This window comes from Polypterus senegalus, chromosome 5, assembly GCF_016835505.1.
Source record: "Polypterus senegalus isolate Bchr_013 chromosome 5, ASM1683550v1, whole genome shotgun sequence".
NCBI classification, from domain to species: domain Eukaryota; kingdom Metazoa; phylum Chordata; class Cladistia; order Polypteriformes; family Polypteridae; genus Polypterus; species Polypterus senegalus.
Window position 1 is genome coordinate 205,733,085 of NC_053158.1, and position 14,127 is coordinate 205,747,211.

The 14,127-nt window shown below is 44.8% G+C and overlaps 1 protein-coding gene across 1 annotated transcript in view; it reads left to right on the forward strand.

The window, feature by feature from the left end:
- The first annotated feature begins 7,797 nt into the window (after positions 1-7,797).
- Positions 7,798-14,127, forward strand: part of elovl2 (ELOVL fatty acid elongase 2) — a 61,070-nt gene continuing 54,740 nt past the window's right edge. Inside the window, exon 1 of the mRNA XM_039754018.1 lies at positions 7,798-8,038. Within this exon, the coding sequence (XP_039609952.1) occupies positions 8,036-8,038 (3 nt within the window). The 5' untranslated portion in view covers positions 7,798-8,035. The remainder of the gene's footprint in view (positions 8,039-14,127) is intronic.

Genomic DNA, 14,127 nt, shown 5'->3' on the forward strand with positions numbered 1-14,127 from the left:
TGGGTGACTTAGCTCCTTAACAGAGAGATGAGGATACTGTACTTTTAACAATGCAGTGTACACACACACTGAAAGATGGTCGTGTATTGCAGAGCAGTATTTCTCAGTCTCGACTTTGGGGCTCAGAGGATCAATTGTTTCATCGAGTGACCTTGGGTCCCCCTTTAGGTATTTCAGTGCATGGAGATTCAGATCACTTCATCGAGCTTAGGACAGGGAGACTTGATCGTTATATCACACAAACAAACTCCGGGTTTGGCAATCGGTGAAAAGGCCCCTTGTTGTCTTGGGCTGCAGGGTCCTAAACCAGAATGTTCTTGATTGGAGACCTGCTTTCATTGGACACTCTCTCCTATCTCATTATATTTCATGCATTGCATTTGTCATTCCTACAGATGGCGCATCACAAGCATTTGTAATAATGCATTTTATTACTACAGTTGTTTGTGATGAACCATCTGTTGGAATGACAAATTCAATGCATTTTCTTACTGCATGCATTAAAAAATAACCTCCAATTGACGGAATATACTGCAAACATTAATGCTAATGTCTATGTTGATTATTCACATTTCAGCCCTAGAAAGTTAGCAAAAAAATTGACGGCACAATAAAGTGTGCAGAAAGTAAAGGGGTCTTCTGAATTCACTGCATATAAAATACTGCCCTTCATTCTCTTTCTGTTGTGAGGGAAAACGTCTATACGCACGACTGCTTATGATCATGTAATAAAGTCTGTTGTCTTTCTGAATTCATGTAATTAGATTTTATTATCGTATAGCGACTTTCACATCTATCTATCTATCTATCTATCTATCTATCTATCTATCTATCTATCTATCTATCTATCTATCTATCTATCTATCTATCTATCATATAGTGCCTTTCACATCTACCTATCTAGCTGATAAATAGTGCCTTTTACATTTCTCTGTGTATCTATTATATAGTGCCTTTCACATCTATATACTGAGCTGATATATAGTGCCTTTCCTATCTGTCTATCAATCACACATACAGGTAGTCAAACTCCTGTTAAGCTGTCGCTGGACTGTGTAATGGTGGCCATCTCCTGCCATATGTTTGATGATATCCAAGGTTCGAGCTGCCATTGCCATATCACAATTCCCATATGCCCTTTTTTTATCAACCAATATGTACCATAAGGAATGACTCCATTTTATCAGGTTAGAAGATAAATTGAAAGCGTCACTGATGTACTCGCTTACTTCATCTCCCCTGCGCCGTCTGGGTTATCAGATGATTACAAACCCATACGATAGGTTAAAGGTTATGTTATCAACTCACACTGTAGAAATTCCAGTTACATAAGACAAGGGCGATCACATGACAAACATCAAAAGCTACCCTGTGTGCGGCTCTCTGCAGCTGCGGGCACAAGGCAGGGACCAGCCCTAAGTGGGGAGAGACAGTGACCACAGTGACACTGGTCCAAATGAAAGCAGCCTGTCATATTCCTCTCGGCTGGATGTGGGATAAAAACCTGACATGTTGAAGGGGCGGAAGTGGAAACGCCACACAAGCTTCTCCAGACTGCGATCTGAAGCCAGGACCGCGGTGCCCACTGACACACCGACAAACCACCACCCACTTTTTGCTAACTTATGAGTTCAACGCCCTTTGTTTGTCTTTTTGAAAATGATGTGTCAGGTTTTCCTCGCTATGGATACGCCTTAAACAATCGGTCCTTTGATCAGATAACAATCCATCATAACTACTGTGCAGGGCGGACTGTTTAAAGAAGAGTTCAGTGCTGTGGGTAGAGCTGCGATGAGCCGGACCCTCTTGTCTGTCGGCCTAGTTGGCGTGACAACCTGCCGTTGAGGCTTGAGAATGGCGGTGGGTGCCTCAGCAGATCTTTATCTTTTCCCCTTTATGCTAATTTGGTTTACCTGATTGGGCCATCGATCTGCTGCTGTTGTTGCGTTCTTGTTTTTACTGGATATAAAGCCCTTAGACATGATGAGGGGGCCCATGGACCCCAAACCAATGTACTCTGTGGATTCTGTGAAATGGTCACATTAAGCAAAGTGGAAGAAAGCAGCTGGGCAGGAGACACAAAAGGCTCGTCTTAAGCCGGTGACACATTATACGAAATCGGAGTCAAACTTAATGACTGTGATTTCTGATCTCCTCAAGTGGGGCTGTCAGATTACACGACAAAAAGAGTCAGGGTATGTCAAACTATACGACTGCGTAATTGCTTTCTGCCACTGTTTCACAGTTCCAAGGGGTCACCAGCTTGCCACAAGGTGACAGCCGATAATGTGCTGCCATGCAACAGTCTATCATGGCACGTAAAACACAAGACATCAGATGGACGAGCTGCTCTTCTGTTTTTCAGGCCCAAAACTCCCGTATTCCTTATTCCATATCACTCATCATATGTATTATAATTCCAGGTGGGCATTCATTAATTCTCAGCTCTCAGCAGACATGTTTATATAAATAGTAGCTGTACCCCGTGGCTTGGCCCACATAATAATGAAACAGGACAAACTTAAAAAATCAATAGATGTTGGCACTATATCAGATCATGTTTAGCTCTGACAGGGAAGCGTTCCCCAAGTGGCGAGAAAAGCACATGGCTGTGATATCTCTGCCAGTCAGCAGCTGCCCTCTAAAACACAAAAATGTCAAACGTTACTCCTTAACAATCTCTAGATGATAATGTCTGCTGAACCAACAGAGCGGAGGCGAGATGCGCTCCAACATGTGGTGACAGGTAGACCGACTTGAAAAGAGGCTGGTGAGTGAATGAGGAAGGCCTCGCTCCCTTGCTCTCGCAACACACAGTCACTCTCTTGGATTTGCACGAATCCATCGGTACCGCAAGCAAACTTTGATACTTAGCATGATGACAGAAGTCACAAAAAATCAACCGGAAAGTTCAAGAAAATGATAGAAAACAGCCCCATCTAAATCCGTGAAGTAATTCTCTCGTGAAAAGTGAACAGACATACAAACAGAACGCGCTTGGACCACAAACTCTTTAAAACCGTTTCTTAGTGAGCTCCTATGGGCTAAAGGTAACCTACATTCCAAGTTTCAAGTCCCAAATCTTCATGGTTTGGGAGATTTTGTGATGAGCGGGTCAGTGGGATTTAGCTTTTATATACTGATCACTAGATCAGTGAAAGGCAACCTTTTTCGAGTTGCGGCGCACTAAGTCCAAAAATATTCTTTCGCGGCGCACCTGAGGGACTGCCCATAAATGTCGTGACGAGAATAAACAATGTATGAATTTTTCTAGAAAAAGTTTAACTAAAATTACCGTAAATAAAAAGCGAGTGATAATCGTTGAGAATTAAATTACAAGGAAGTATCAAATGCTTGCATCACAACAAAATGTTTTTCACCACAAAGAACAGGAAAAGGTCACTGAGTTTACAAAGTTTACTGTGTTGATCAGCGGTGTCAGAGCGAAAATAAGGTTCATTTTTCATTAGTAATACTCAGACGATTAAGTGGTGAGAGCTGCAGCTACGGCGATACTCTCTCGTCAGCAAGAGCCGAAACGTAGCGTTCGTATTTTCTCGTTCTATATTTACTCCGCCTTCTTCTAACCATACAGCGAGCGAGATCTTCTAACAACGTGACTTTTTAAGACTCACGAGATGTGTTTTTGACACCGCTGGTGTTGATATTATGATGAATGGTGAACAGTGAAAACAATCTGATTAACCAGTATCTGTTTTTCCAACATAAAATATATATTTTTTTAAACATTATCTTTTTAATCAACGAAAAGTTCAAAAACACTAGCAATTTTAAATATTTTACAAAAGTTTTCGCAGCGCCCCTAGAAGATTCCACGGCGCACCAGTGCGCTGTGGTGCACCGGTTGCCCGACAATGATATATATTAAAAAGGTGGTTGGGTAGGAAAGGTTGGGGACCACCCTGGTAACCCATTTTAAAAGTAACAAAAAAGACAGCTGGCAAATGCCCCCCCCCCCAAAAAAAAAAGATTTGAAAGCTTTGTATCACTCAGGTAAGCATTCAGGAGCTCATGTCCTTCTCTGCAGGCACTTCAGTGTCTGACGTCACCTTCTAGAAATGAGACGACTTTCTAGAGCTGGGAATGGAAGGGGCGGGGTTTTCTTTAAGTGCTGGGGTGGAGTTTTCTTTAAGTGCTGGGGCGGAGTTTTCTATGGGTGGTGGGGCGGGGTTTTCTTTGAGTGGTGGGATGGAGTTTTCTATGGGTGGTGGGGTGGGGTTTTCTTTAAGTGCTGGGGTGGGATTTTCTTTGAGAGCAGGGGTGGGATTTTCTTTGAGTGCTGGGGCGTGGTTTTTTTTGAGTGGTGGGGCGGGGTTTTCTTTGAGTGCAGGGGTGGAGTTTTCTCTGGGTGGTGGGGTGGAGTCAGTCATTCTTCTTAGGTGTTTTTTCTTGGCTGCTGAGGAGGAAGGAGAAAGTAATGTCAGCATCAGCACCACCTCTCATCCCAGGCTGGAATTGCCTACCTCACCAAAGCTAGGAAGTTGGTCCCCAGACACGCATTCATGACTATATAGCTATCTATCCATCTCTGTCTAGGTTTATATCTATTTCTAAAAATATCTATATATAATATAAAACTGCTCACTAGAGGACATAGTCAGGCACTCAGGCCACTCTCATGAAGTCTGTTTCTGACTGTTTGGTCAGAGACATTCACACCAGTGGCCTGCCTGTCTGCTGGAGATCATTTTGTAGGCTCTGCCAGTGCTCGTCCTGTTCCTCTTTGCCCAAAGGAGCAGATACTGGTGGGTCCTGCTGATGGGTTAAGGACCTTCTATGAGGGACCCTGCCCAACTCTTCCCTGTCTGTCTCCTGGAATCTCCTCCATGCCCTTGAGTCTGTGCTGGGAGACACAGCAAACCTTCTGGCAATGCCATGTATTGATGTGCCATCCTGGAGAAGTTGGACTACCTGTGCCAGCTCTGTAGGGCCCAGGTATGGCCTCATGATACCAGTAGTGACACTGACTGTAGCCAAATGCAAAACAAGTGACAAAACAGATGAGGAGGGCAAAATGTCAACTGAATGTTAACCCATTCATTCCTGTTTTGAGGGACGTCTCATTGTTGCCCCCCACTCTATTGTCCCAAAGCAGCTAAAACTGATGAATAAGCCCCTCTGCTGCTTCACTGAGCAGATCAACAGCCCACACGTGTCATTGACTTGATGCTATACTCTCATTCAGAAGGGTTCCTTACATTTTTTAAACAGTATATATTTAGAGTTCTGCGTTTAAAGCCTAGCTCTTGCACTATCTGTGTGGAATTTGCAGGATTTCCTCGTGTCCTCCTTAATTTTGCCCTGCGCTCTGCTTTGCGGAGTGGTGTCTCTGAGTCTATGGATCTGCTCTGGCAATTTTAAGGTAAACGTCAGAAGTGACCCTGCTCTGTGAGGCCATTGAAGAAGGCCCCGAACCTGCAATTGCTCCGTCCTGAGTATGACCTTAATCTGCATCCAACCCAGCAAGCTGATCTTCTAACTTACAGGGAAGACTTAGGGGCTGGTGGCAGGATTGGCACTCCAGCCTCCGTAATAAAATAACCTCACACTGTTCCAGTGTGGTGCTGAGGTGACACCCGCTGCATGGCTGCAGTCGGGTCCCCGTCATGTGGTGGGTGCGTCAACACGTTATCAGCGCACACTCCCAACCTCTCCGTCTCTATGCTTATCCTCCCCAATCCCCAAGAAGCACGTCATGCCAGTGGGTGACACTGCCGGAGTGAATGAGGGTGCCCTCGTGAGCCTTGTTCCAGATTTGTTTTCGCACTGTAAGAAGTGCTGCTGTGGTGCGCGTCGGCTTCCTAAGATGCTGATCTGAATGCAATAAGTAGAAAATGGATTGATGCATATTGTGGTGCACATTAGCAATCACATGTACAACATTTATTTAGTGCCCTCCTGATAAGCTGCCATTCTCACATTCCATAATGCAATTTGAGGATGTGGGCAGTCAGAGGGTATCCATTGCCAGTCCTGCACAGAGCATTGCTTCTTTTCAGGAAATCTTTTCAGTAGAGCCCTTTTAAACTTTTAAACACAACTGTGCATCCATTAGATTTAGTGTGGCATCTGGACATGAGGTTTAATTGAATCGATTCAAAATGTTTCCCCCATTTTCAAGACCCCAAATCCATTAATTGTGTTTCGGGAACTGCAGGTCTGACATTGTGGTCAGCAGCACAGGAGCGCCGCAGGGGACTGGACTTTCTCCGGTCCTGTTCAGCCAACAGACTTTCAATACGACTCGGAGTCCTGCCACGTGACGGCACTGCTATGGTGGGCTGTATCAGGAGTGGGCAGGAGGAGGAGTATAGCAATCTAATCAAGGACTTTGTTAAATGGTGCGACTCAAACCACCTACACCTGAACACCAGCAAAACCAAGGAACTGGTGGTGGATTTTAGGAGGCCCAGGCCCCTCATGGACCCCGTGATCATCAGAGGTGACTGTGCAGAGGGTGCAGACCTGTAAATACCTGGGAGTGCAGCTGAATGATAAACTGGACTGGACTGCCAATACTGATGATCTGTGCAAGAAAGGTCAGAGGCGACTATACTTCATTAGAAGGCTGGCGTCCTTCAACATCTGCAATAAGATGCTGCAGATGTTCTACCAGACGGTTGTGGCGCCCTCTTTACGCGGTGGTGTGCTGGGGAGGCAGCATAAAGAAGAGGGACCCTTCATGCCTGGACAAACTGGTGAGGAAGGCAGGCTCTATTGTAGGCACGGAGCTGGACAGTTTGACATCCGTGGCAGAGCGACGGGCGCTGAGCAGACTCCTGTCAATCATGGAGAATCCACTGAACAGGATCATCTCCAGACAGAGGAGCAGCTTCAGCGACAGACTGAGGAGACCCCACACTATGCGACTCTCCAATTCCACCTGGGGGGGTAAACATTAACATTATACAAAGTTATTGTGTTATACCTTCATTGTTATCACTCTTTAATTTAATATTGTTCTTTATCAGTATGCTGCTGTTGGAGTATGGGAATTTCGCCTTGGGACTTGGGATCTAATAAAGTATCTATCTATCTATCTATCTATCTATCTATCTATCTATCTATCTATCTATCTATCTATCTATCTATCTATCTATCTATCTATCTATCTATCTATCATAGCACCTTGCACATCTTTCTATCTATCTATTAACTTACATCTATCTGGCTTTGTCATTTTAACGCCCATACTAATTGATTGAACTGACTGAATTTGGCCTGTTTGGGCCAAAGCGATCATCTGTTTTTAAAGTGAAGTTACATGCGCTGACTGGTACACCTGTAATGCACTGGCATTTTAGCTCTGGCACTGGGTTGGTTTTCTGCCGTTTAAATGTTAGCCGAACGTTGCTCAAGTGGCCATTAAAATGCACAACGGGGCTGCACCTGGACAGGTAAGCAGATAGGAAAGGCGCGTTAGCATCTTTAAAAATTTTCCAAGTCATCTTTTACACGACAGAATAATCAGAGATGAAATGCGAATAAACCGAAAAAGAACGGCTGATGCGACTTAGCACTTCGGTCCAGGCGGCAGCCAAAGGACGCTTCACGTGCCGCGCGCCTCGGTTCCAGCCTCACGAGGTTTCCCACAGCGTCTCAACTGCCATTATCCGCGTTTCAATACAGAATCCTCCCCTCCTTGCCATCCAGTCAGCTGGCGGCCACCCTCCGCCAAGGTATGGTTCGATTCGCGTCCCCATTGTTGTTGGATGTCGGCCCGAGCTGAGCTCCTCTCCTATTGGCTGGGAGGGGCTGTCAGTCACAAGGCCGGGTTCATCCTCCGCGTTGCTCTTGCCCGTCTCGCGTTTCCTTTAACGCTCTTTGGCTTGTGAGCGAAGCGCTCAGCTCAGCTTGGACTGAAAAGAAAACCGCCGGGGTTGGAAGAGGTGGAGCGGCAAGAAAGAGAAGACACAGAGAGAGGGAGGAGATACCCTGGACAGCGCACCTGCCTTCTTCGCTCCGCCGTCTCCGTACAGGCTGCTCCCGGCACCAACGTTAACCAAGTCACATTATGGTAAGTGCTCTCGATGTTTCTTTCATTCTTTGTTTTTGAAGATTGTAGACCCCATTGGAGCGCCCCTTTTGTAAGAATCCATGATTTTAAATTGAATGGAGGCGAAATCCGATCGTGCCACGGGAATAATAAAGCAAGTCGCGGTCTATAGAAATTAAAAGGCACATTCTTAGCGACATGCATGTCATCTTCCAAAGCGTGATGTTGGCATTTTGAAATAAGTATATAAAGAGACAACGGAACGGCAAGGAGTTGCCAAGTGCATCTTGAACACTAGGCTGCCGCGCTCCTAAACCGCCCGAAGCGCTTAATCATCTGAATTGTCTTTCCGTTAAGCGGCTTTCGACTAAACACACCTGAGGCTGACCGCCACACGCCAACTCTGTGTGGGAAGCAAAGCCGGGGGTTCAACAACTGAGAGCCGGGCAGACTGTCTAACAGCCGGGGCTGAGTGAGCGCGTGCCCGTTAAATGGATGTGCGCGCGCGCTCTGTTACCCGCGTCCGCGCATGTGCTGGCTGCTTTAACGCGCTTCACTTGAAAGACGCTGACAGTCGCTACTCATTTTGTTAGCCTCATTGCTAGGGACGCTACAAAACGAGTCGACCCGGAGAGACATCGGACTGACCTTATGGAGCGGGTGTCAGTTAGGTTGCATTATGAAGGTAACAAAAGGTTCAAGTGCGACGAGAAACTCTCCAAGGGAGTAGTAATGTAAAAAAAAAAGGAGGCGGCGGCACGCACGTTTACTCGTCAGTGAATTGAGTGCAGAAGAAGTGACCCGCAAAAGATCAGCCGTGGCCAGGCAGCCAATATGTCGACTTTTATGTACTTCATTCTCTTATGGAGGATATGAAGTGTTGAGTAGTCGCCCAAACCCTAGCACCTTAAGTGACTTACAAATCCGTTTCTGTCTGATCAGATAAATCTTTACGACGTGCTGCCTTCTTCATTCATTCTCAAAGCGGGTTCGTTTAACGTGGGGCTACGAGTTTAAATCGATCGGCCTGAAGAATATTTAAATGATAGCCGAGATTGGTCAGTCAGTCAGGTATGGTTTTGCAGGGTTTTTGTGTTCCTTCATCTTGTGTCATCACTTATGTGTTTGTCCTTATTTGATTAGGCCAAGCCGTTTTAAAGTTTAATCCCGTGGGGTACTTGCCTGAGCTGTAAAAGTCAAACTTTCTCGTTAAATTACGCTTTGTGAGTTGGTGGCTCAGCTTCAGAGTGTCACTTAACTAAGCTAAGCCGCCCTCCATAGTCGAGCCCCACGCACTGTTGAGTATATTGTTAGTTGTTGGATTTTTAGACTTTGCAGCACCACTAGCTGTGCTACCTAACTAAGACGGGTTCAAATCTAATTCATCAACACAGAACTCAGCATTAATGTTTTCAGTGCACCATCTATTGGAATGTATTTTGTAACACGTTATCATAAAATACACTGCATTTGTCATTCTAGCAGATGGCGCACCACAGATATTTGTAGAAATAAAATGCTTTGCTGCAAATGTCTGTTATGTGGCATCTGTTGAAATGATAGATAAATAGCAACCAAGAGGCGCACAGACACATATCCGTTTACAAGCTGTGCAACGCGTCTAAGATGGGTTGAAATCTTGGTAATCAGTGTAGACGTCGGCAGTAATGTTGCCAGTGCACCATCTGTTGGAATGTATTTAGTAATGTATGTTATAATAAAATACTGTACATTGCATTTATCATTGCACAAATATTTGTAGTAATAAAATGCATTATTACAAATGTTTGAGATGCACCCTCTGTTAGAATGACAAATGCAATGCATACTGTTTGTGTTTGATATTTGTTAAAGTAGTGTTAACGTTTCCAGTACACCCAGTGTTGGAATGTACTTTTATAGTGCATGTTATAATAAATTTTGTTGCATTTGTCATTGCAGCAGAATGCACATCACAAATATCTGCAATGATAAACTTCATTATTACAAATGTTTATGATGTACCCTCTGTTGGAATGATAAATAAAATACATACAATATGTGTCAGATATTTGTAAAAGCATTGTTAATGTTTGTGATGTACCATCTGTTGGAATGTCAAATAAATGGCAACCCCAATGCATATGTCTCCATTATTGGTAAAAGTAGTGTTAATGTTTGTGATGCTCCACGGAATAACACAACCAGATGAACACACAGACACTTATCATTTACTAGCTGTTGAAATCTAGGAAAGGGCGGCATGGTGGCGCAGTGGTAGCGCTGCTGCCTCGTTGTTAGGAGGCCTGGGTTTGCTTCCCTGCATGTTCTCCCCGTGTCTGCGTGGGTTTCCTCCCACAGTCCAAAGACATGCAGGGTAGGTGCATTGGCGATTCTAAATTGGCCCGTTTGTGTGTGTCCTGCGGTGGGTTGGCACCCTGCCCGGGGTTTGTTTCTGCCTTGTGCCCTGTGTTGGCTAGGATTGGCTCCAGCAGACCCCCGTGATCCTGTGTTTGGATTCAGCAGGTTGGAAAATGGATGGATGGATGGATAAAATCTAGGAAATCAAAAAAGACCTCAGCATTAACATTTGCAGCGTACCATCAATTGGAATGTATTTTGTAAGGCATGTTAAAATAAAATACACTGCACTGGTCATTTCAACACATGGTGTATTACAAATATTTGTAGTAATAAAATGCATTGCTGCAAATGTCTGTTATGTGGCATCTGTTCAAATGACAGATAAATAGCAACCAAGAGGCGCACAGACACATATCCTGTTACTAGCTGTGCTACGCGTCTAGAATGGGTTGAAATCTTGGTAATCAATGTAGACGTCGGCAATACTGGAATTTATTCAGTAATGCATATTATAATAAAACACACTGCCTTTGTCAATCCAACAGATGGTGCATCACAAACACTTGTAGTAATAAAATGCATTACTACAAATGTTTGTTATGTGCCTTCTGTTGGAATGAAAAGTGCAATGCGTACGAGTCTGCTAAACGTAAAGCCAGTGTTAATGTTTGTGGTGCTCCATCTGTTGGAATGGCAGAGGCATAACAACCACATATGCACACAGATACACAGACACTGATCTTTTTCTAGCTCTGCTACCTGTCAAATATTTGTGATGCTCCCTCTGTTGGAACGACAAATGCAATACATGCAGTATGTCTCTGTTGTATGCCATTTGTTATGGGATTTGTAAAAGCAGTATTAATGTTTGTGATGAACCTTCTGTTGGAATGAGAAATGCAATATATTTTATTAATAAAAATGTTTGTGGTTTGGAATGACAGACACAGCAATCGGATGGCCTCACAGACTGTAACGTTTATCCTTTTATTGAGGTAGATAAGGTGCATGTGTTCCAACAACTACCAGTATGTTGTTCTTGTGTTGTCCTTTTTTATTTAACATGAAGTAACAAACCCCTTAACGTTCATAAACATGAACTGTCAGAACAAGAAGTGTGCATCGGGAGTTTCATGAAATGGGTTTCCATAGCCATGCCTAAGATCACTATGCAGAGTGCCAAGCGTTGGCTGCAGTGGTGTGAAGTCCACCGCCATTGGATTCTGGAGCAGAGGAAGTGTCTGCCGTGATGTCTCCTTTCTCACTCTCTGAAAATCTGATGGGCCTTTCTGGGTTTAGTGGACGCCTGCTGAATGCTGCCGTCCCGGACTGCATAGTAGTAGCTACTGTAAAGTTTAATGGTTTACCGATAATGGCAGATTTTGGACCAGGACTCCTTGGTTTATGTGAAGGGTACTATTAAGGCTGCAGCATACAAAGGCACTCGAGACAATTGTGCTCTTCCAGTTTGACGAAGACTCTTCTCCTTCCAGCACCACTGTGCCCCTAGTCCATAAAGACATGGAGGAACTCCAGTGGCCCACACAGAGCCCTGGCCTCAGCCCTACTAAACACTTTTGGCATGAATTGGTGAGCCTATAGCAGTAACTGACCTCACAAATGGGCACACATTGTTCAGACCCACTCCAGAATGCTATGGTGTTTGGGGGCAGCAGCTTATTAATGCCCATGAGTTTAGAATGGGGAGTCCGACAGGCCTGTTTAGGTGTGATGGGCAGGTGTCCACAAACCTTTGGCCATGTAGTGCAGCCGTCAATTGTTTGGCTTCGCATGTCATGATCTGGACTTGGTTTTATATTTTCCTTTGCCTGTAAAAACAATGGAGATATTGTTGTGTTAGAGGTCAAGAGATTTGATAGTCAGTTTTTATTTTAATGTGATGTAAGTGAATGACACAACAAGATGAAAAAGAACGAGCTCGTTCCAGACTTGAGATCAATATGAAACTAGTGACAATGGCAGAGCTTTCAGTTCTTTGCCCACCAGACAGGAAGGGGCGGGTCTGGGCGGATAGACACTGGAAGTGATGTCATAGCTGTCAATCATCTGGTCTGCAAAGGGGAAAAGAGAGGCATTGAAGTTCAGCGCCAACCCCTAGTGAGGCGATGTAACTACAGTCACTAGAGCCCTTCAGCTGATATCCATCCGCACACGCGTGACAGTGGTATGTCGTCTCGTTGAGGTGCCATATTGTGTTTTTATGAGTTTATAATGCCAGGCTGATGTGTCACATACCTCTGGTCATCCTACCTAGCAAAATTTAAATGTCAGCATTGGTATTGTGAGAGGGCGGCACAGTGGCGCAGTGGGTAGCGCTGCTGCCTCACAGTTAGGAGACCCATCTGCGTGGAGTTTGCATGTTCTCCCTGTGTCTGCGTGGGTTTCCTCCCACAGTCCAAAGACAAGCAGGCTGGGTGCATTGGCGATTCTAAATTGTCCCTAGTGTGTGTGTGTGCTTGCTCTGTGGTGGGCTGGCGCCCTGCCCGGTGTTTGTTTCCTTGCTTGTGCCCTTTGTTGGCTGGGATTGGCTCCAGCACACCCCCATGACCCTGTAGTTAGGATATAGTGGGTTGGATATAGTGAGAGACGGCCGGCAACCCCTGTAATGGAAGGATGGGAGAAGGCAGCGGCTTTTGGACACTGCCTCCCTCAAAACACTAGATGGCTGCTCCCCTGGAGTGTAGCTGAGCCCTAGATTCCCACAGGGCATCCTGGGACTTGGAGTTCGGTTTCTCAGAACCTGTTGGGTGCCGTGAGTGCAGTGAGTGAAAGGACCTGGGGAGTCATGCTTCCCTTATAGCCCGGAAGTACTAGGAGGTCACGAGGACAGAAGTCCCGAAGTACTTCCAGGCTGATTAAAGACCTGGAATTCTCCATTGAACCCGGAAGTGCTGGCAAGTCATGTGGGAGGAAGAACAGAAGCACTTCCAGGTCAAGGACTATTTATAGGTCTGCTGAAGTTGGGAGTTGGGAAGCAGAGGACAGAGCTTGCTTGGAGGAGTTAAGGGAAAGGAAAAGAGATAATTGTGTGGTGTATGGTGTCTTATTGACAGATAGATAGATACATGAAAGGAACTATTAGATAGGTAGATAGATAGATAGATACAGTGGTGTGAAAAACTATTTGCCCCCTTCCTGATTTCTTATTCTTTTGCATGTTTGTCACACAAAATGTTTCTGATCATCAAACACATTTAACCATTAGTCAAATATAACACAAGTAAACACAAAATGCAGTTTTAAATGATGGTTTTATTATTTAGGGAGAAAAAAAATCCAAACCTACATGGCCCTGTGTGAAAAAGTAATTGCCCCCTGAACCTAATAACTGCAATCCAGCGTTTGCGATAACTTGCAATGAGTCCTTTACAGCGCTCTGGAGGAATTTTGGCCCACTGTTGTAATTCAGCTTTATTTGAGGGTTTTCTAGCATGAAGCGCCTTTTTAAGATCATGCAGGTCATAGCATCTCAATTGGATTCAGGTCAGGACTTTGACTAGGCCACTCCAAAGTCTTCATTTTGTTTTTCTTCAGCCATTCAGAGGTGGATTTGCTGGTGTGTTTTGGGTCATTGTCCTGTTGCAGCACCCAAGATCGCTTCAGCTTGAGTTGACAAACAGATGGCGGACATTCTCCTTCAGGATTTTTTGGTAGACAGTAGAATTCATGGTTCCATCTATCACAGCAAGCCTTCCAGGTCCTGAAGCAGCAAAACAACCCCAGACCATCACACTACCACCACCATA